At 31.2% G+C, this 21,453-nt stretch overlaps 2 protein-coding genes across 11 annotated transcripts; one reads left to right on the top strand and one right to left on the bottom strand.

Moving 5' to 3' along the window:
* Window positions 1–513: 513 nt before the first annotated feature.
* On the bottom strand, window positions 514–21,093 carry LOC141460935 (uncharacterized). 5 transcript variants are annotated; one of them, XM_074141447.1, is made up of 8 exons: window positions 9,222–9,479; window positions 8,179–8,343; window positions 7,796–8,093; window positions 6,928–7,022; window positions 6,670–6,851; window positions 4,737–4,914; window positions 2,869–3,044; window positions 514–1,419 (listed from the first exon to the last, which is right to left on the bottom strand). In XM_074141447.1, the coding sequence occupies exons 3-8, from the start codon at window positions 8,049–8,051 to the stop codon at window positions 924–926; spliced, it is 1,383 nt and encodes a 460-aa protein (XP_073997548.1). In that variant the 5' UTR covers window positions 8,052–8,093; window positions 8,179–8,343; window positions 9,222–9,479; the 3' UTR covers window positions 514–923. The 5 variants fall into 5 exon arrangements, with proteins under 5 accessions (XP_073997548.1, XP_073997546.1, XP_073997545.1 ...); XM_074141445.1 differs by lacking the exon at window positions 9,222–9,479 and adding an exon at window positions 21,007–21,093 and having other exon boundaries at window positions 7,796–8,343; XM_074141444.1 differs by having other exon boundaries at window positions 7,796–8,343.
* LOC141460941 (serine/arginine-rich splicing factor 1A-like) lies at window positions 9,525–17,305 on the top strand. 6 transcript variants are annotated; one of them, XM_074141460.1, is made up of 4 exons: window positions 14,514–14,673; window positions 14,762–15,083; window positions 15,173–15,322; window positions 15,951–17,305. In XM_074141460.1, the coding sequence occupies exon 4, from the start codon at window positions 16,100–16,102 to the stop codon at window positions 16,937–16,939; it is 840 nt and encodes a 279-aa protein (XP_073997561.1). In that variant the 5' UTR covers window positions 14,514–14,673; window positions 14,762–15,083; window positions 15,173–15,322; window positions 15,951–16,099; the 3' UTR covers window positions 16,940–17,305. The 6 variants fall into 6 exon arrangements, with proteins under 6 accessions (XP_073997558.1, XP_073997563.1, XP_073997562.1 ...); XM_074141462.1 differs by lacking the exon at window positions 14,514–14,673 and adding an exon at window positions 9,531–9,673 and having other exon boundaries at window positions 14,762–15,322; XM_074141461.1 differs by lacking the exons at window positions 14,514–14,673; window positions 14,762–15,083; window positions 15,173–15,322 and adding exons at window positions 9,532–9,673; window positions 13,391–13,964.
* Window positions 21,094–21,453: the final 360 nt, after the last annotated feature.

Here is a 21,453-nt window from a genome sequence, read left to right as displayed (position 1 = left end):
GTCCAAGAATTCTAGCAAAAATTAATGTCCCCACCCTCCCACCCAGCGAAACCTACTTTGCTTAAGTAATAGACATGACAGTTTGACCACATGGGAAGGAAACATCACTTAATTGCAATTTAATAATTAAAATATATTTTATTTCAACTTATTTCTATTATAATCTGTTGGCAACAATGTAATACCACGTTTTAATAATAATTATAATTAATAAGAAAGTACAAGATGGAAGATAATTAAAAGAAACAAAGAAAATGAAAAACAAATTAGTTAGTTGAAGACATGACTACCAGGTAGCAACACTTAATGATTAATTTACAACTTTTCAACTAATCCAACACTTCTATTTACTCTATTAATCTTTTTTTCTCAATTTTTTCACCAACTATTGTTTCCATAATTTTAATGGCATTATTATAACTCTTTTTTTAAAAATAATTATTATCTAAGTTTTCTTTTATAACAATTAAGGCTAAAATGTTAATGTGCAAAATAGGTAAATAAATGTAGGCGTTTCTTGAATTAATTAATTTTATTACACTAAATTATACATTATACTTTTCTTTCTTTTTTTACATAAGACGTACAACTTCTGTAATAATGCTTACAAAACAACAAAAATCTTAAATTATATTTAAAAGTACATTTCATAATCGCAAATACTTCGGTATTTTTCTATTGGACGTGTGTTTTGTTACATCTTTTTCATTTTAAAATGACGGAATGTTATAAGTGAATTAGATAAAATCATTCAACAGAAAGTTAAACAGAATTAATTAAAAAAAAAAATAAGGTAAAATTAACAAACAAATAAAATACTAGAGTTTGTCGAATAGATATTTGAATATCATCTATTCGATAAACTCTAGTATTTTATTTGTCTAGCGGAAACGCATCCTGATTTATAAAATCTATACAAAATATTAATCTGTTACAGAAATATTATGACTTACTTCAGACCAATTAATACTATTAGAGTTTTCATCAAAATTAAAATCAATTACCGACATTGACGGTATATCACAGGCAAGATGTCTAACTTCTGCAAATATATTTCTAATTTCTTCTTTAAGCTCTTCAATTTTATCTCGATTAAGTTGTTGTTCAATTGAAGAATAATCTGCCGGCTGTTGTACAGGAAATTTTATCCATGAAGATGTATCTACTTCTTCTTCATCGTCTGCTGAAGCTTCTAACAAGATCAGATGATCAGATGATGGTGAAGGTGTTCTGGCTGAATTTGCTGAATCATTTCTGCATAAAGATGGCGCTAATCCTGGTGAAGGACTGCTGGAAGGCACGTCTGATGATTGCTTCATCGTGTGACCTCTGTCGGCAGCAAGTTGAGCATTCGACTGGAGCTCTGCCCACGGTTCATTCATCTGCATATGTTGATCTCGTTCCAATGCGGACATTTTTCTGTTAAAATACAAATAAATAAAGTTAATACCTAAATAATATTATGAGGAGGAAAAGAGTTTAGGGCGTCTTAAGTTTTTATAGTTGTCTAGACTCCTTAGATTTTTATTTAACTAAACCTTTGGAAGTGTACTTCAGGAACATAAATCGAACTTTAGCTGGGAATGAACTTATTTAATACTTTTCCTTAAAAAAAAGAAGTTTTTAAAACCTAATTGAAAGATAATTGCTTAATCATTGCTCAATTGAGAAGAGAGAATATAATTTTAATGATTCTAAAACATTACTGAAAATAAGGCCGATGCAATCAACGATGGTTTGAAAATTCTGTCACACGCGCACGATTTTCTTCTTACTGCAGTGCTGAAGATTTTTTTAATCTTTTCATTTTTACCAAATGTTAGTTGACATCAATATACAGGGTGAACCAGTAAGTATTGTCCATAGACCTACTGTGTGTAGTACATCTAAAGTGGAGTTCAATGACGTCTTGCCCAACTTCATATTTTCCACTGCTCTTGAGTGATGTCACATTTTTTTTTTTTCTAAAATCATTACTTTTTTCCAATAAAAATGTTATTACTCAGAAAGTTTTAGTCCGAATTCGATTCTGATGACACGGTTAGAAAGACAGATAAATTTGCTAAAAATTGACACCATTTTGAAGCATACGTTATTTTCCAAACAGCCTCAATCTTCCTCCTGGATTCTGGAAAAATAAAGGCAATCGAACATTTATCAGGCCTTTACGTGATCATTATCTCTAGGTGCTGGCACTTTTTATAAAAGTTTCCTTGTTCAATGGGCTTTCAAACGGTATATCATTTTCCAGGATTCCTTTTATCTTCGTACGAGAAATTACGTTTGTTTTACAAGAAAACGTGTTCACGAGCACTCAAACAGTGTTAAGTTTATCAAGTTGTTTAATTCATTGAAAACACTTTTTAGATAGACCTGTAGTCCAATTTTTAAAGTAGGCTATCTTAAAATAAGGAAGTCAAAGGTTACTAATTACTTCTGATCTATGTGAAATATTTGATAAAATGTTAGGAAATATTTTAATCAAGTACTTAAACAAAAATTCATATAGTTTGTATGTACTATACAAATTACAATTCCACACATAACTACACTGTTGAAAAAGATAAGAATGTGAATAAGCCTTAACAACCCTTTGAACCCACTAACAGATAATCTTCATATCTGAATTAGGTAATAACCAATTCAACTAGGTGCCTTATAAATAAACTTTCCATATCTGTTAGAATTAGTTTCAAATTTTTCTATTCTACCCTATTTGAAACTAACGAAATTAACCTTCGATTATAAAACTAGCTACTTGTTTAAAATATTTCCTAACATTTTCTCAAATATTTCAGAGAGATCAGAAGAAGCTTATCAGTTAAAATAATCATTTAAAAAAAAAACAAACTTAACAATTTACTAAACTGTAATTCAATGTTTTGCTTCGACAATTTCTGTTCTTGAATAGTTAGCGCTAGTTGAAGTTTATTTCGTTCCATGGATACTTGATGCAAGTCTGATAATAAAATTTTGTTCTCTTCGGTCATGGTTCGCAATAAATTACTCAAATTTGACACCTGCTGCTTTAATCTTTTCGCTTCCTATAAAAACAAAAACCAAAGAGATTGCTAAAGCATTATTTTTATTTACAACGAACATTTCATTGAAAATATTTTATTGCATTCAAGAATTATAGAATTAAACATTTGTAGAAATAAAACAGAAAAATGAAAGTGCAAGTTTATCCGCATCAAGCGATAGAAAGCGGCCCAACAGTTTGTCGGTTAAGTGAATTTAATTACTGTTTAATTTAAGAAATATACAACAGAATCCAATCTTACAACATAATACATTCAAGAGGTTAACCGCGCCTCTTGGCGCTTAACCATAGTAAGAAGAATTAGTATTTATATGAAGATGTTCGTCTGACTCAACGTTTCGTGATGAAGAAGTGAGGTTATAATGCTTGTAAGCACTGAACTTTGCTTTTAATAACTATTAACATAAAAAATAATCAAAAACATGTACAAAAATTAAATCTTAAAGACAGTTCTTAGAAAATTGACTAAATAAAAAGTATTTTAGCAAGACATTTATCTCCTCTTCATATCAGGAAACACATAGAATCATATAATTTAAGCTATGATATTTACAATCACGAACTAGAGCCTACAAACAAGAATAAGAACTACTTTTCGTCTATGTTTGATGTAAACGATATTCCGTCAGCTGTTCTTAGAACAATCCAGTTCCTAATGCTCTTTCAATTCACACAAAACAAGCCTCAGCCTCTCACATTACCATCATAAAACCAATTTTCACAAAAGAAGAATATTTTAAATAACAGCTGTAGATCTACAAATAAGTAATCACAAAGAGGGAAAAATCTTCTATATTCGAAAAAACTATCTTAGACACTTATCAGAAGTGAGCCCGAAATTTTTATTAGTATTTATTTTAAGTGGAGATTCGTTTAAGGAGTAAATCCTTTACTTTTTCATTTAAAAATTATTCTTTCCGTTTACTTTCTTAATAAAATTATGTCTGAGAATATGTTCACAAAATGATTTAGTCAATATGATCTGTTTAAGCTACAAAATAGTCATTATTAATTGACAGTAATTAATAATCACTTTATTACTTTAAACATTTTAGTAGTTCTAGGACAGTTTCAGGACAGAAAAAGTGGTGAGCCTTGAGTATGGAGTTAATCCGAGGTGTGATATCTCGATAATCCTTGGAAAACTTAAGAATAAGAGAAGACATGTGTTAAGAGCTAGTTAGGAGTTCGCTTTACTTTTGTAGCGTTGAAATTATAAGATATATTAAACTATTTCAAATCCATAACTCAGACTCCAGGCTGCTTATCTAGTTATCACAAGTCCTATGTAATTATTTCAAGGGAGAGTGAGACAGTAACTTTAATGGTTTCCACAAATTCAGGACAAAAGCTTTAGGAAACGACTGTTAGTCAGTATTGGAAACCCACACAATGTTAATCTCGAAGCATGTTACCAATTAAAGCGTCGGAATAACACCATCGGTGAATGAAAACCTCAAGCCAATAGCAACAATGATCATTATTAGCCTAAGTTTATTCCTTAGTATTTAAATGCAATATTAAGTTTGTATTTTCGACAAATTTTCTTTTTAGAGCTAGTATTCACACACTCATTAAAAAAAAAATCCTAAAAATGACAATTTCGAATTTGGAGGACCTCAAAACGGATAGTTCCGTTGTAGAAAACTCTCTCTGGAGAGGCGATTTCAATAAATATTACACTATCACTTACCCTGTTCTCATATTGCAAGCGTTTAACTTTTTCACTTAGATTTTTCATGAATCCAGCATAATTTTCCAGTTTCCTTGACATATCTTTGATTTTATAGTTAGTATCTTCAAGTTTTCTTTTAATTTCAGCCTCACGTACCAATGTCTCCACTAATTCTGCACTCTTATCTGCAGCAAGTCTGAAATAAAAATATTTTAACTGCAATTAGAAAATAAGAGTTAAGCCTGTAATGCAGAAACTCAAGATTAAAACAGAAAATACAAGTAAAAGTAAAGTAGTAAAGTATATAATTGCCTATTTATTCATGAGGGCTTTACGTCCAACTAACGGATTAGGTATAATGGACGGAGGCACTGCAAACATACTTTACTGAAAATTTCTTTTATTAACCATTTAAGTAAAATCCAAGACCTAAGACCGGGGAATCTAGCCCAGTACCATAATACATATTAGCTTTACAGGTCTCGCAACAGAAAATAATCTCACTACCTTCTTTTCTTACTAGGAGCCTCAAAGAGGGATGCTGTCTATTGCCGACCCTCTTAACTTTTATGCAAGAAGGAAACCTTGTGTTTATGTGAATGTGTAAAAAGCATAGATGCTATTATAGAAAACAATGTTCTACAAAATTTAAAGCTTTCTGGTGGTAGTTGGTAATAAGTTTCAAATGCAGAAAAACTATATGTTGAGGAAGCTTGTTAGAAGCATACTCCGAGTGGGGTTTCAAAAAATAGCATACAGAAAATGGAATATATAATGCGTCAACACGAGACCTGCAAAGTTAATATGCATTGTGGTACTGGGTTCGATTCCCCTGTATTAGGTCTTGGATTTTATTTAAAGGTTAATATAAGAAATTTATAGTAAAGTATGTTTGCTAGTCGCCTCCGTCCATGACACCTAATTCGGTATTTGGATGTAAAGCCCGCCTGAAAAAATAGGCAAATTACTTACTTAATGCGTCAACAACTTCACACTAAATTAATGATTGGTTATGATCTCACAGTTGCGAATTTAAATATTTGAAATATTTAATTGAACAGCTGAAGGAATATCGTTTACATCAAACGTGCAATCTAAATTTTCTTGTTTCAGGCTCAAATATTTATTAAAACAGCTCATTGAGAAGGTTAATAGATTTGGCCCAAAATCTTTCGTCAAAAGTGATAATAGTACCAATACAGAATATCTAGTTCTTGAGCATTGTGTGCTCCATTACATATTCTGTTCATCCTCAACAGCACACTAATTAAACTTACACTACAAAAAAAAAGTGTTCAAGAGGCTAAAAATTTATATTTCCGATAAGAACTCAATTTTCTAATTTCTAATTTACAGAAACAGTAATCGTTTAGATTTCAGGACTCATAAAAAAAAGGTACTAGCCATCATTTTAAACCACTTTTGTTGTGTCAAAAATTCAACATTACCTCAAGGAAAGCTCCATGTTATTTATTACCATCTTGAAACTGGTGAGTTAATGACTGATTGGATTATTTTCAACAAAACCATGGACTAGCTGGCAATTTTCAGAACATCAAGCATTCGCATTTTGTAATTCCAAAAAATTATAATCATCTAGTTCGATTTTTAACTCAACAACGCGCTATACTTCCAATGGTTTCCTATATTTATATTATATTGAGTAGGCTTCGTCCAAAAAAAATGATAACAGGCCGACCCTACCAATGTATGGTAGACGGAAATAATGAAAAATTTGATGGTTTAAATGATGTCTAGTATAATTTTTTTTTTGAAATCTGCTCATCTAAATAATAACCAACGAAAACAGTAAAAACATCCGCAGCCAAGATTTCCTTTTTTTCCAACAAATCTTGAAAATAATCAAATATTTATGTTTCAAATGCTAATAAAACACTTTAAAAAGAAATCAACTGGAAAAATAGATTTGTATATAAAAAAAAAAACTAACTTTATAGAAGTATCACGTTCTTGCTTTAATTTCTGGCACGTTTTCTCCAATTCACGACAAGTTGCATCTAATTTTACACGAGCATCATTAATCTCGACATTATAACCAACTGTGCTGCTGCTTGGCAACGATAAACGATTATTATGTCTCAACATTGGATATATTTCGTGTTGTTGGTCACCCTATAACAACAAAAATGGTATTCAATATATAAATAATATTGACATTAAGGTAATAATTTTGGAAAATTTCACAAACCTTTGATTTGAATCCGTTTCTATTTGTTTGTTTAACCAATAACCGATCAATTTCTTCCTCAAGCTCATCTAGAACGATACTCATACATGAATCCCCTAAAAAATACAAAATTAAATTTATATTTGGTAGGATATATATTAACAGCTGAATCCAACAAGATGGAATTCCATCATATATACAGAATGTTAATAAAATTTAAAGCAAATTAAAATATTAAACAAAAAACGCCTTACTGTAAAAAAGAGAACAAAAAAAGGCAAATAAACACAAAAGCAGCACAAAGCAAGCAAAGATAATTATCCTTAATTTCTTTTTAAATCATAAACATGCTACAGATTTCATCCCCAATTCCTGAAAATATTAAAAAGCATTAGTTTAGAAATTTAAATAAAATGAACACTTAAGAATCAGAACGAAGAAGTCATTAAAATAAAAGAAACAAAAAAAAACTACAAGCAGATGGCAGTAATTCAAAGGAATATGAGAACTTAATTTTGTTTTATATTAAGAGAAAATAAGGAAAAGAAATAATTGCCAATATCACCATTTTTTGTATTTATTTTTGCCACCCTAGGGAATAGTCAAGCCTTATACTGGTTAATTAACAATTTCATATTGTTTTTGGTCATATAATTTAAACGTTCTTTTGCCTGAAAGTATTCATGTCAAATTTTTGCATGAACAAAACTGCTTAATGTGATAAATTATGTTAATCAAATTTGTGTAAGCCTCAGAGATATCTCGATCTCTGAATCAAAAGCTTGAAAAAAAAGAAGACGAAATTGGCAATAATTTCTAATCCTAGGATGGATCAATCTTACAAAATATTTCATGAAAAAGATAAGTAGCACTTTATAAATTAAGTTACCTTTCAGTTTTCTCCGTAATCTTTTTAAAAGTGCTTGGACAGTACTGATAGAATCACTCTCTTTTCCAACAATATTACACTGTACACTTTTGTTCTTCTTACTGTAAACATGTTTTCTCGGTAGAGAATCAGGCGAAGAAATAGAACTTGCGGATGAAGAACTATAGCTAGAGCTGTCAACATCTTGTCTCCTGCTTTTCTCCTTGAAATATTTTTTAGATTTCAAACGTATTGGATCATCACCAGGAACAACCATTTTTGACTTATTCTTAGTGTTCACTGTTGAATTACTCTTTCTCTTCAAAGACATACAGTTATCAGAACAATATTTCTCCACGTTAATATCAACAATCGCTCTATCAGTAACACAAGTTTCTACCAACCTACAACATTGTGGAATGATTTCCATTTGTGTGATCGTTGTATCAAAAGTCTTCTTTCTCGAAATATCAACATAATTTTTATGTTGCATTATTTAAAAAAAATATTTGTCATAAATTTCCACTTCCAATATTATTTTTTCATATTCTGAATGCAATCACTTTCTTCTAAAAAAAAATGAGTATAAATAAATTATTGATTCTCTTTATTATGTACAAATCATTAATCAACACATCACAATACTTTTGAAATGTAAGCTAGAAAGGTTAGGTAATTAAGGAGGTTACAATTAATGCAAAAATTGATCGCCAGTAGTTGTGAGTTACATGAAAATTTAATGTTTTAAAATTAGAAAAATGAGGTTCTTAAAATTTAACTGCAGTCATGGCCGTACAGAACTACATATTATAATACAACCTCCAGCTTTTATTAGTATTAGATGAGAAATTATTTGAACCACAGATTTCATTTCATTTACATTTCGCGCCTAAATTTAAAATTCTATCAAAATAACTTGTCTACTTCTTGATTAAGGCATTTCTAGATTTATGGGTGGTAAAATTTTGAGTAAAAATAAATTCGATCTCAAAGAATACTTATACTTATTACCCCTAAAGTACTAATTGAGTTTTTATTTCTTCCTCAATAACATTTCGAGACTGAAGTCCCATTTTTCAAAAAATAAGGATCAAATAAATATTTGAAAATAATTTAAAAGAATAAGAATACTGGTGTTTGGAAATGACTGAATAAATCGTTCCTGGAAGTGTTTCGTTTCATTGAGTGGAATGTTCAATGCAAAGTAAAATCTAGTTCATAATTATTAACTTCAACACATCTAAACTGAAAAAGGAGAACACATCACAAACTTATGTGAACTATATAGGATGTACAGTCTTCTCACTAATGCCAAATTGAGTAAGCATGGCCAAACATGATTAAGCACAATTTGATTAACTTTTCCAAGCAAACATAGTCATGACTTAGGCGCCAAATAAAAACAATTTTTTTTATGCAATATGATTAAATAAGGTAGTATACGTACCTCAGGGAACTGTTCGTCTGTTTAACTTTTGAATCATAGATTCAGTTGTTATAAGAAATTGTAATACTTATCAATACACGTTTACTAAGTACCTATATCACAATTAATATTTATAATTAAAGAGTTTTTCCTAATAAATACTTTTAATAAGTCCATGAACGCAATACACTCTCTTTTTGTACTTAATAGTTTAAGGCAATTCGAAAAATAAACCAAAGAAGCCAATAATTAAAAAGTCTATTAGTAGTTCCATTTTACGCCACACTACTTATCATAACCTCCACATGGAAGTTGAGAAGGTTTCATTTATAGTAGCTTCTGTTCTGTGTGCTCGTAGGCTCGTGTGTCGTCTAATTTTCTTTTGTTATTATTATAACAAAAAAAAATATAATTATTTTGTTTTTTAAAACAAAAACAATATTATAGAATTTTATGATTTAGTATGATAAATTGTAAGTACTTCAATATTATTTATAAATTATTTCTTGGTTAAATTGTTTTATGGTCAGTTCATTGTTCTAAACTTTTAAAAATAAAAACCAAAAAGCAAATCTTACGGAATTTTTTTTTGTCTTGCAACTTGGACAATTTGCATTGAAGTAAAATGGGGAAAAAAAATTGTAACATGAATTCGTTTGAACCAGTATTCTGGAAGTATTCAGTTTATGAATCGCGATTTTTAACAATAAGTAAAAAAAAAAAATTAAAAATTAATAGAAACATCGTTTAATTGCCGAACTCGTTTATTATTTTAAGCTTTACAATTCCTGTTATTACTCCTAAAAATTCTAGCATCATCTATAGGTTATATAACAACGAACGCGTAACAGTCAGCCATGTTTATTGAAACTCACATCAAGATACTCGTATTAATCAATTGGTTTCTCATAATTTAATCCTTCGCGCTTTTCTCCAAACAAAGACGTAATTTTATATTATTTAATTTACTAAATAGAAAATATCATGGATTGAATTAATGTTGTTCAGTGTTTTTATTTAAAATGAAAATAAAAAAATCGGAAGGTAATTGATTTAGGCTTGCTCTGAGCAAGTAAGTTAAGGTTAACATGAATAATGTGTTTAATAAGTATTGTTTTTATTTTGACTGAATTTTTTTATAAAATTAGAAGGCGAATTCTTTAAGATCTGAATGTTACAATTTTTTTTTTCGCTTCTTGTTTTGGGTTACTTATACCAATTTAAAGCGATAGTTTACATTTTTTTTAGAATGGGTACTAAGAACGGAACGCCTTATTTGCTTTAATAACTTTTCTTCTTCTATTTGTCCATCATTTCTAAAGCATTAAAATCATTACTTACAAAGTGTTATATGTAAGAAATATAATGTTCATGCATACCCCTAACTGTTCAGTAAGGTTTAGAAGGTCTGGTCTCTGTCATCTTGAATTTTCAAACATTTCGCTAAGTTCTGGGCTCTTGAATTAATTTAAATTAATGACGATTCAATTTATCATGTTTTATCCATGTAAGCTGCTCCATAAAAATCAATTCACTTTACAAGCAGACTCCATGAAGCTATCTTGAACCTAGTTTTTATTTTTCCTATTCTCTCTCTGTAAAATTCCAGGTTTTTTTCCCCCTGTTATTACTCACTGTATCGTTGTACAATACTCCAGGTCTCTTGGACCCACATTGTAGCCGAACAATGTGACGATAACTTCAAACAACAAGACAAGACCACAGTGTACAGATGTAAATGTTTAGGATCGGGACCGGGACATGTTTTTTTTGCATTTTGGCTCCCATTAAATACAAAAAACTAACAAACAGGAAATGGAGTGAAAGTTATTAAACCAGTATCTCAAATAATCAAGGTGTTCCTTTTTTTCCACCCTATTGGTATAATTCATTCAATTCAATAGTAAAAAAAAAAAAAAAGTTTTGTTGATAAAAGAGTTAACAATAACTATTTAAAATCTGGTGTGTTTTTTATTTTTGCTTTTTAAATTTAAAACAATTTTAACCATGTTTTAGTAAGAAAGAAAAAGTGCTATTACTAATTTAAATTTAAAAAAAATTTATATTCAAAAAATATTGATGGATATAATTTCGATCACGCAGACAGCGATGGATTTAAAGGAAGGAGTGTGGAGTTCCACGGATTTAACTCGGATTTATCGCGGGATTTTGCGTAGTGAAAAAAAAAAATGTATATTGTGCCTTGGATTTTGTGTCCACAAAGACTTAAACAATTTTTTGGATTTGATTTACATATTAACTTTATATACATCAACCATTCAATGAGTTTTAATTTTTTTTTGTTTTTTAAATAAGATCTTACTTATTCTTTATATATTTGCTTAATTAAGCAGGGTTAGTATTATTATTTTTGACATTCATTTACATTGTAAATGTTTATATCTATGAATAACTTTAAAAGAATAAGAATTTGGCAGGTTTTGTTAGACATTTCTCTCTTCATTCAATCAGTGAAAATCTTGGTGCCCCAAATTATAATCCATCCAAATTTTAATGTGGCAATTTTACCCAATTAAAGAAACTAGACCCACTTATTTTTGAAAGCAATTTGTATTTTCTGCCTTTAGTTTTTTATCAAATATGCTAATAGGCGAGAGGGGCCGCCTATCTTATCAAAAATTTGATCTTAAATTGCTTGGAGTATCTCTAGTGGGTCTTAAATATATTAATTTAATTAAATAATTCATTTCACTTTTCTTGAATTCAATTTATACAACCCTGTTGAATACAGTTCTCATTAAGCAGTCATTTTTTTTTTATCTTTTTTAAATGATTAATTTAATCAACATCTGATGAATTCCCAATTCAACCTTGATTTTGGATATCATTAAGCTTCTTCATTATAGGCGGAGAAAAAAATTGCCTGATCCACCCCCCCATTTTATTGAGAGCATGACGCAAAAGTATTGTTTCGAGTACTCAAAGATGCAGAATCTCTTAAAATATCACTAATCTCTGTGCAACCCCCAAAACTCGCGTATTCCCCCTTCAGAGGCAGTCACTCGAATTTTCTAGAATATCGTAAAAGATTACTGAGCTCCAGATCTCCTATGCATTTCTTCAATAGTGTACTCTTCCGAAATTGTATTGTAAACAATTGGTAGAGTGGTTTGCCAGTACAAGATATTCACGTTATTTTTTTTTAATTGTTCGTACAAGGTTATTTTGCTTGATTAAATTCAAATATTGTTAAATTTGATTTGTTAATTGTAATTCTCAATATTCTCGTCATAATCCAAAAGTACTGTCATTATTACTGACAATTTTTGGGACCCTATTGTGATGATAGTGTTTTATCAAAACTTCACTCTAAACCAGAGCTTTTCACGTTTATTTGCCTTAGTTGCTTTGAAAATTCAATTTGATTTTTCACAAAAAAAAAATTTTTGTAGAGCTTTAGGTTTGTTGAACGGAAGATAGTTCTTTTTTTTTTTTCTTGCTGCTTGCAATATGTTTTGAAATTTTTTTCTTGAGTTTCAATAATCCATCTACCTAGGGTGTCTTGCAGAAGTCCATGTGTTCTATCTTGCATTTTATTTGTGGAACTTTGAAAGGGGTAGTGCATGTCGTGTTGGTTCTTCGATGGATAAGTATCATATCTAAGTCTGTTCAGCGTTGTTGGTCAGGGTCCTTGCTTCATGGTCGAAAAGTAGCACTTCTTAGTTAACAGAGTGGTCTTTTGCAGCAGCATGATAGTGCAATTCACTCAGCATCAGGCGTCTAATGAGCTAGAATTCTTCTGGTGGTGAGAGTTACCATGTTTCTATCGACAGGATTCCATTATCCATTTAGAGATTTCCAATTTCTTTTATTATCAAGTATTTCGTGGCTACTTGAGCAGTTTTTCAGATATTTTTCTTTGGCTTCCCGAAATTTTTCTGTTTCTCAGGGAGGGCAATCTGGTGCACTTGGGAAACACCTGCTCTAAACCATAATTTCACTCTTAGCACCTCAATAAATTTTTTTATCAGTAAATAAATTGGTATATTTTTTACATTTACAAAAAATTAATGGACTTAATTATAAATTTAAATTTAAAAAAAAAAAACTAAGAAAAATTTGGAAAGAAATTATAACATAAGTTACAAATGTGTTTTCATATAAATTTTATTTTAATACCAAGGAAATTAATATTAAAAAAAAACTTTTCGTTTAATTTTCCGGCTTAGTACTGCATTTTTCGCAACTATTTCCCGGTATAAATGTACTCTGCATGGACGGATACTTCATGACACTCCAAAGTATTCATAAAAAATAAATACACTCACCATGGACTCGGAGAAATATCGACTTTTTTGATCGATCGGACGGATGAGACTGGATGTGAAATTTCCTTCGGGGGACCAGTGGCCGCCTAAGGATTTTTTTTTTAGGCAGCAAGATTTCTAACCTTAAAAGGAGGATCACACACGCTCAGGATTTTTCCGAGGAATATTTTTTTCATTAACCAAAAATACCGGATTATACAAAGGATGTGTGTTTCGTGGACAAAAAAAAAAAAAATAAAATAATCGAAAAAAAAAACGACATTAGGAGATTCCCAAAATAAAAATACCAAACACACCAAAAGTCACTAGGATTAAGAGGACAGGAAACTTTTAACCTGGACAATAAAAAAAAAAAAAAAAACAGGATGTTAAAACTCTCTTTGGGGTGAAAAATTGGCCTTCTTGATATTGACGGACAGGCGAGGACAGGAGGAATCCTGGACAAGCCAGTTTCAAAACAGGATACTTGCTTTTGGTAAGTTGGTCTCCTAAACCTTTTGGCCGAGCCTGAGGCGGGCAAAGCTCTCTCTTTTAAGTTAATTATACGCCTGCCTTTTTACCATATTTTGCGTTAACCAAAAATGATTTTTTTTTTTTTGTACATACAAAAAAAATAATAATTCATCAAGATCATGATTAATAAGTACTCAAGTATCTTATTTTTTAGAGTCTAGAGGGAAGGGATCTAAATGATTTGGCAGTAATTTGGCGGTCGTATAATTAACAAATTAAACAAAAACTTGCAAAAAATCAATTTTTTACCCAAAATTAAAAGTACCTTTCGCGATCTTTTTATTTTTAAATAATAACTCCAAAGGTAAATTAAGACACTTTAATTGGCCTTCAGTTTTGGGTTCGCTCAAAAACCTTAAAAAGTTTTCTTTTGGGTTCGCTGTTATAGCTCCTCTTTTCAAAAGTTTAAGTACAGTGACGCCATCTGGATGTGAACTCTCCCATCAAATACATACTTTATATTGTTCTGTTGCTGAACTTATTTTTATGATTTGTTATTATAATTATGTAGGAAAAAGTTTCTCTTTTTGGAGGGGGATGTTGAAAGCGTTCAGGAAGAAATGATCTTTTAGGAAAATAAGATTGATTTTTTAAAGATTTGTGAAAAAGTATATTCAGGATTGTAATTACCAATTAAGGCTTACTTTTAGCGCAAGCAGATCCAATTATATGTGAGTTTATCGAGTGAAAATTTTCTTTTTTAAATTTGTTAATTCTATAACAGTTACATTATTTTAAATATTTTGCTTCTTTGCTTAGTACGTGACTCCTTTCGCAGCTCTATAACATCCTGACTAGGATCTGGGACTGAGAATAGAAGAGCATCCTTGATAGAATATATTTCTGCAGCCATCCGAGCTAGATACAAGTCCCCAATTTCAAGTTCACTCCACAAATCCACACGTCCAAGGAACTACAAAAGATTTAGCGTGGAAGACTGTTATCCTCTCTTTTCAGTTAACTGCTGGAAAATTAGCGATTGTCCAGGTATATCACAGGGCATAAATTGAAAGCGATGAGCTAAAGATTCCACTTAGTTTGAAAAGGGAAAACACCAAAACATCTTCTGGTTATGGAATGGGTAACATTTTCCTAGTTAACAATCATTTTCACAACAAAAATTCTTTTAAAACCCAAACAGTTCTATTGACTTGTCCAATTCTGTTGCAGGCCTCCAGAAAAAAAAGAAAAGAAAAAGGTTTAGGTATCCCGGAGTAATTGCTGACTCAGCTGAGCTGTACCCCCAGCAGACCGTCTCCCCAAAAAGTGGCTATTACACTTTTTCCTTCCAGGGATTGTTTGCGCTAAAGCCTTCCCAAAGTATTAAGTGCATTCCTGAAATATATTTTTTCTTTTAAGCATAACTTAATATCAGCTTCTTTTCTCTTTCTCTTTCCATGGGCGACCATTATTTGACTTAAATATAGCGTTTTAATGGTATATACTTTTTTACAAGATACGAGTATATCCATGCAGTATTTTTTATAAACACAAACAAAAAATATAAATAAATACAAGGGTCTTAAAGGTCGTTTATAAATTCAATCTAATTCGTTCTTTGATAATTCTATCAATTCTTTCGCTTTAGGTTTAAACTAAAAAAAAAATAAAATGGAATTTAAATTCATGTTGAGATAAATCTTTTTTTAAAGTAAGTTTTAAATAAGATGCATCTAATGTGTGTACTATGTGGGAAGCATTAAGTGCATTCTTGAGTAAGCTTAGAAGCTTTCAATTAAATTTTGTTCAATTAAAAACCACAGCATCCATTTCGAGAGAAAGTTTAATGAATAAAACTTAATTTGTTTTGTTCGTTTATTTGATATCCAAAATTTTGGATTTTAGTAATAATAAAATTGATATTCTTATTTGAAATTATTGCTTGAATCACTTTCTTTATTTATAATTTACTTTTAAATAAATTCATGTTATTTTTCTTTGTTTTCAGGATAAAAAAAACAAAACTTTTCGTTTTTAGCAAGTCTAAAGGATTACACGGATTTTTGAAGAAAGCTAATAATATTTTTTCTGAGTCATTTTTTGCCCAAAGAAAAAAAAAAAAAAGATAATAACAATAAAATAAGAAAAAAGCACGTCATGTCTGGAAGAAACGAGTGCCGCATTTACGTGGGAAACCTACCGCCAGACATACGTACAAAAGATATACAAGATCTTTTCTACAAATTTGGGAAAATCACTTGTGTTGATCTGAAGAATCGTCGTGGTCCTCCGTTTGCTTTTGTGGAATTTGAAGATAGTCGAGACGCTGAGGACGCTGTACACGGTAGAGATGGTCATGATTATGATGGATATAGATTGAGAGTGGAATTTCCACGTGGTGGCGGACCGAGTGGTTATCGTACCCGTGGAGGTGGAGGCGGCGGTGGTGGTGGCGGCGGAGGAGGAGGTGGTGGCGGCGGCGGCGGTAATATGGGACGAGGACGTGGGCCACCAACCCGTCGCAGCCAGTACAGAGTTTTCGTCACCGGTCTGCCGCCTTCGGGCAGTTGGCAAGACTTGAAGGATCATATGCGTGAAGCGGGCGATGTATGCTATGCGGACGTTTTTAAAGATGGTACAGGCGTAGTGGAATTCCTAAGATATGATGATATGAAGTATGCACTGAGAAAGTTGGATGATTCAAGATTTAGATCGCATGAAGGAGAAACCTCCTATATAAGGGTGAGAGAGGATTATACAGGCTATGGTGGGGGCGGCGCTGGGACTGGTGGAGGAGGAGGAGGAGGAGGAGGTGGTGGTGGTGGTGGTGGAGGTCGTGATAGTAATGAAGAGTACGATGAAAGGGGCAGATCTCGATCGAGGTCCTATTCACCGAGAAGAAGAGGTTCACCGACTTACTCTCCAGTGAGGAGGACCTATTCTTCTGCCTCCAGGTCCCGTTCCAGATCTAGATCATTGTCCATTCCAAGATCTTAGTAAACTCCAGCTCATACTTTTTACAGTTCTTTTTGTTTTTGTTTTTTTAATTTTTGTGCTAGAACATACTTGGAAGACAAGATATCCATTCAATTGACATCCACTAACTAACTTCGGACGAGTTAACCCACAGATTAGCGGGACAAAAATCTTAATACATTTTCTTTTAGACACCTTTACATATTTTTGTTTCCTTTTTCTCGGACTATTTTCTCATTTTTTTGTATGTTACCAATTTCAGCTGAAATTTTGATTTTTCTTAAATGACTCCCCTCAATTTTATTCTTATTTGATGTTGATAAATGAATGGAAAAATCATTTATTATTAATTCTGATCGTAGTACTGTACCGATAATTTTTAGATTATTTTTAAAAAGATAGAGGATTAAAAATTGTAAGTTTTTCTTTTTCTTTGTTTTGGTTTTGATGAAATTGATTTAAGAACTTCCAGAAAAATAATGAGAAATAAATAATAATAACAATAATTGCCTTTTTGTATGATGTTTTTTGTCATTAAAATAAAGTGTTCTCCTTTTTTTTTTAAATAAGTATTTTAGATGTTTCAAAAATTTTGATTGATGTATTTACAAAATATTTGAAAAAAAATAATAAAAAGAAATTGATTTTAAAAAAAAAATATTTGAGAAACACAATAAAGGTTTATATTTTAAATAATTTTTTACTTTATTTATTATCACGTTTATTTTTGTTTTTAAGGATGTTTATGGAGATAATAACATAAGAGAAAGGAAATTGGAACCCCGAATTCCCTTGGCCCGTAAGGATCTTTCCGTAAGGAACGTCCCTTCGTAAATCCTGTTTTAACCGATGGCTTAGTGCGCAGTTCTGATAAGAAGAAAACTCAAGTCATGGATGTCACAACAGTTGATTGTTAGCCGACAATCTACCGGTCATGGAAGTAATATTGACTCTTCTTTCAGTCACGCAATAACCTAATGATGGCAGTAGTCTGGAAGCCTGTGCCTGTAGATCTGTCTGCTCGTCCAAAGAGCGCCTCTTGGCTGGCGATCTCTGGATGATGGCCATACTAAGACAACAAGCTAGAGGCTTGACCCTTGGACCTGAGTAAGGATAACTTTTGCTTTGCTGTGGATAGATTTCTTCTTGTGGTAGGACTTGTAGATTTTCTGTAGGAAGATGTAAGGATAATTTCTAATACATCTTTCTAGCTGACTTCGGTGTCCGAGTTATCCAAGGAAGATTCAATCACTAGTAAAGCGATTCTCTCCCTGGATTTGGGAAGAGTTGTAGGGACTTGAACTAGCAACAACCAGTAAGGGAAGCACATAGGTACCTCTAATGGGTTATCAGTGCATAAATAGCACCTTGTCACCATGCCTACTCATAATCGAAGGATATTATCACTTCTCCAACTAAATACGAAGGATTCCCCAAGCTCCTAAAAGATTTTCGGGGTTTCTTCATCGCTATTTGATTTATTTTGCGCTTTACCCGAATAAATTAGTTCAACTAAAAAGGTTTTATTTTGTAGGTTAATAGTTTGGTTACATTTAGTTGGTTACAATAAAGGGTTTAAACCTAGTTTTACCAATATGTAAAACGAGATTTACTGCGATGAAGAAGATCAATTTTTTTTTATTTTAATGAAGGTAAGTGTTTAAAATTTTAAAATTAATAATTAGGGAATAAAATCGATGAAAATCAATCGAAAGAGATGTGTGCTAGAGAAAAATAAGCAGTTTTTCTGTTTATTTCACCAAGTTTTCAAAAAAAAATTTCCAATCAAACCGGCTACAATCTAGTACCAAAAATGATTTGTTTTTTTTGTTTTTTAGTTTTTAGGAAAGACTTTTCAATTCCGGGAAAACTAAACACCTGTTGTAAACACTTATGACAGTCTCTCGTAGTTCTTTGCATGATTTTATGATTTCTTGAGACTCTTAGACTTCTACTAAGAGAATAGTTGAATTACCCCAGCAAATTAAATTGAAAAAATTATCGATAAAATATCAAAAAATAGATTCATTTAAGTTTATATCAAATCTTATTAAGTATGGTCTAGTGTATAACCCAAATATAAAGTTTGAACAATATTCGATTTTTCTGTAGACAATAATTTAGTAAAAAAAAGTTTGTGTGTAGAATTTTCTTCCCCTCTGGACCAGGAGAGTAGACAGAAGAAGGCAACTGTCTTATTGAATATTGAACCCAAAGAAAAGTATAAAGAAAAGTGTCAAAGAAGGGACAGAATTTTAAATATGCAAAGGTTGAACTGACATCATCCCTTTTGGGAATTTCTTACTTTTTCCTTACCTTTATCTTTCAAGATGCATATTTATGTAATTTTTTCTTTGTTTTTTTTTTCCTTACTTATGTTTTTTTCAGGGTTCTTTTTTTTTTGGGAGGGAGGAATTCGATCAAGTTAAGCTTTTTGTTAATTTGAAGCATTGGTGGTAGCATTTATTGTAATTAATCTCGAGAAGCGTACATTGCGTTTGACTGTGATCGTGATCAGTCTGAGGTTTTTATTTTTTTGAAAATTTAATGCTCTGATGATTCTTAACTCACTAATTTTCTTACAACCCCGAACGTTTAAGTCATATTGAATTCTTATCAAAATTATACGTTTCGTGAAACTGGAATATAACTTCATCAAAACTATGTATAAAACCTACTTTTTTTTTTTATTATTATTTTTTGCATTTATGTAATATGATCTAGAAAGGTTTCTTTCAACTGGAATTACCATTTTACTGTATCTTTTTTCCAGTTTTCTGGAAAAAATGGCACCAACGATTTTCTTTAAACTTAGTGTGCTAATTGTAAGTAATCTGCCACTTTTCTTTGCAATTTATTTTACCGGAAAATTCTATTAAGGTCACCGTTAGAGAAAGGATATGATGGGTAGTTTTCCTTTAGATTATTATTTTTTTTTTTTAATGTAATGTTTCTGCTTCTTAATAACCTTTAAAGAAAGTTAAAAGTGTTTAAGAAGATTAAAAATGCCTAGTTTAAAGAAAAATTTTCAATAAAAAAAAATGCAGGTTTGCTCCATAGATGGTGTATTTTTTTTTTTTTTTTAAAGAGAGATTATCTCATAGATCAGGCGCCACAGTAGCCGAGCGGTTATAGGCTAGACCCGCAAAGCTAAGGTGTATTGTTGGTTAGTGGATTCGATTCCCCCAGTCTAGTCTTGGATTTTATTTAATGGTTAATATGAGAAATTTATAGTAAAGTATGTTAGGCGGTTATAGGCTAGACCCGCAAAGCTAAGATGTATTGTTGGTTAGTGGATTCGATTCCTCAGTCTAGGTCTTGGATTTTATTTAATGGTTAATATGAGAAATTTATAGTAAAGTATGTTAGGCGGTTATAGGCTAGACCCGCAAAGCTAAGATGTATTGTTGGTTAGTGGATTCGATTCCTCAGTCTAGGTCTTGGATTTTATTTAATGGTTAATATGAGAAATTTATAGTAAAGTATGTTAGGCGGTTATAGGCTAGACCCGCAAAGCTAAGATGTATTGTTGGTTAGTGGATTCGATTCCTCAGTCTAGGTCTTGGATTTTATTTAATGGTTAATATGAGAAATTTATAGTAAAGTATGTTAGGCGGTTATAGGCTAGACCCGCAAAGCTAAGATGTATTGTTGGTTAGTGGATTCGATTCCATGTCTAGGTCTTGTATTTTATTTAACGTTTAATATGAGAAAGGTATAGTAAAGTATGTTTGGCGGTTATAGGCTAGACCCGCAAAGCTAAGATGTATTGTTGGTTAGTGGATTCGATTCCCAGTCTAGGTCTTGGATTTTATTTAATGGTTAATATGAGAAATTTATAGTAAAGTATGTTTGCTAGTCGCCTCCGTCCACGACACCTAATTTTGTAGTTGGACGTTAAACCCCGCCTGAAAAAATAGGCATTACTTTACTGTCCATAGGGCAGGCTTCCCTTTTAAGTTACATTTAAGTGTAATATACCATTTTAACTGTTAAATTTTCAGAATAGTTGTTACGAGATATTCACAATCGATATTTAAAACAAAAATTCTTTGGCCAACTTCTTCATATAGTAAGTGTAGACTTACCAGAATCTAAATTTAGGTAGACGTAAAGCTGATGGAATCAGTGTTTTGCTACTCTGAAGGAATTATAGCATCCTTTGATCTCCTCTCACTGGAACAGATCCTCTGGAAAAAAAGAATTTTAAATATTTTTATTGTGAATAAAAATATTGCCCCCAAAAAAAGAACAATTTCCCTTGATTTTTCTCTTACTGGATTATCACAATTCAAACACATTTTGACTCATATAAATACATATACAAATTTGAGGAGATAGGTCTTCTAAATAAATAAATACTATTACAATAAATTAAAATCTATAGTGGCTAATTATGAAGTAAAGAGTTTAGAAGTTTATTGCTGTTAGTAAAATGTTAATTCAAATTACAATAAAATGTAACTAGAATGATTGATTTTGGAAAAATTCAATGGGGAAGCTGAAATGATAAACTGGAGTTACAAGAGATGATG

Source organism: Rhodnius prolixus, unplaced genomic scaffold (assembly GCF_049639745.1).
Source record: "Rhodnius prolixus isolate KJV_2025 unplaced genomic scaffold, Rpr scaffold_6, whole genome shotgun sequence".
Lineage (NCBI taxonomy): Eukaryota > Metazoa > Arthropoda > Insecta > Hemiptera > Reduviidae > Rhodnius > Rhodnius prolixus.
The sequence above is the reverse complement of the archived record's forward strand: the minus strand, read 5'-3'. Positions and strand labels throughout refer to the sequence as shown.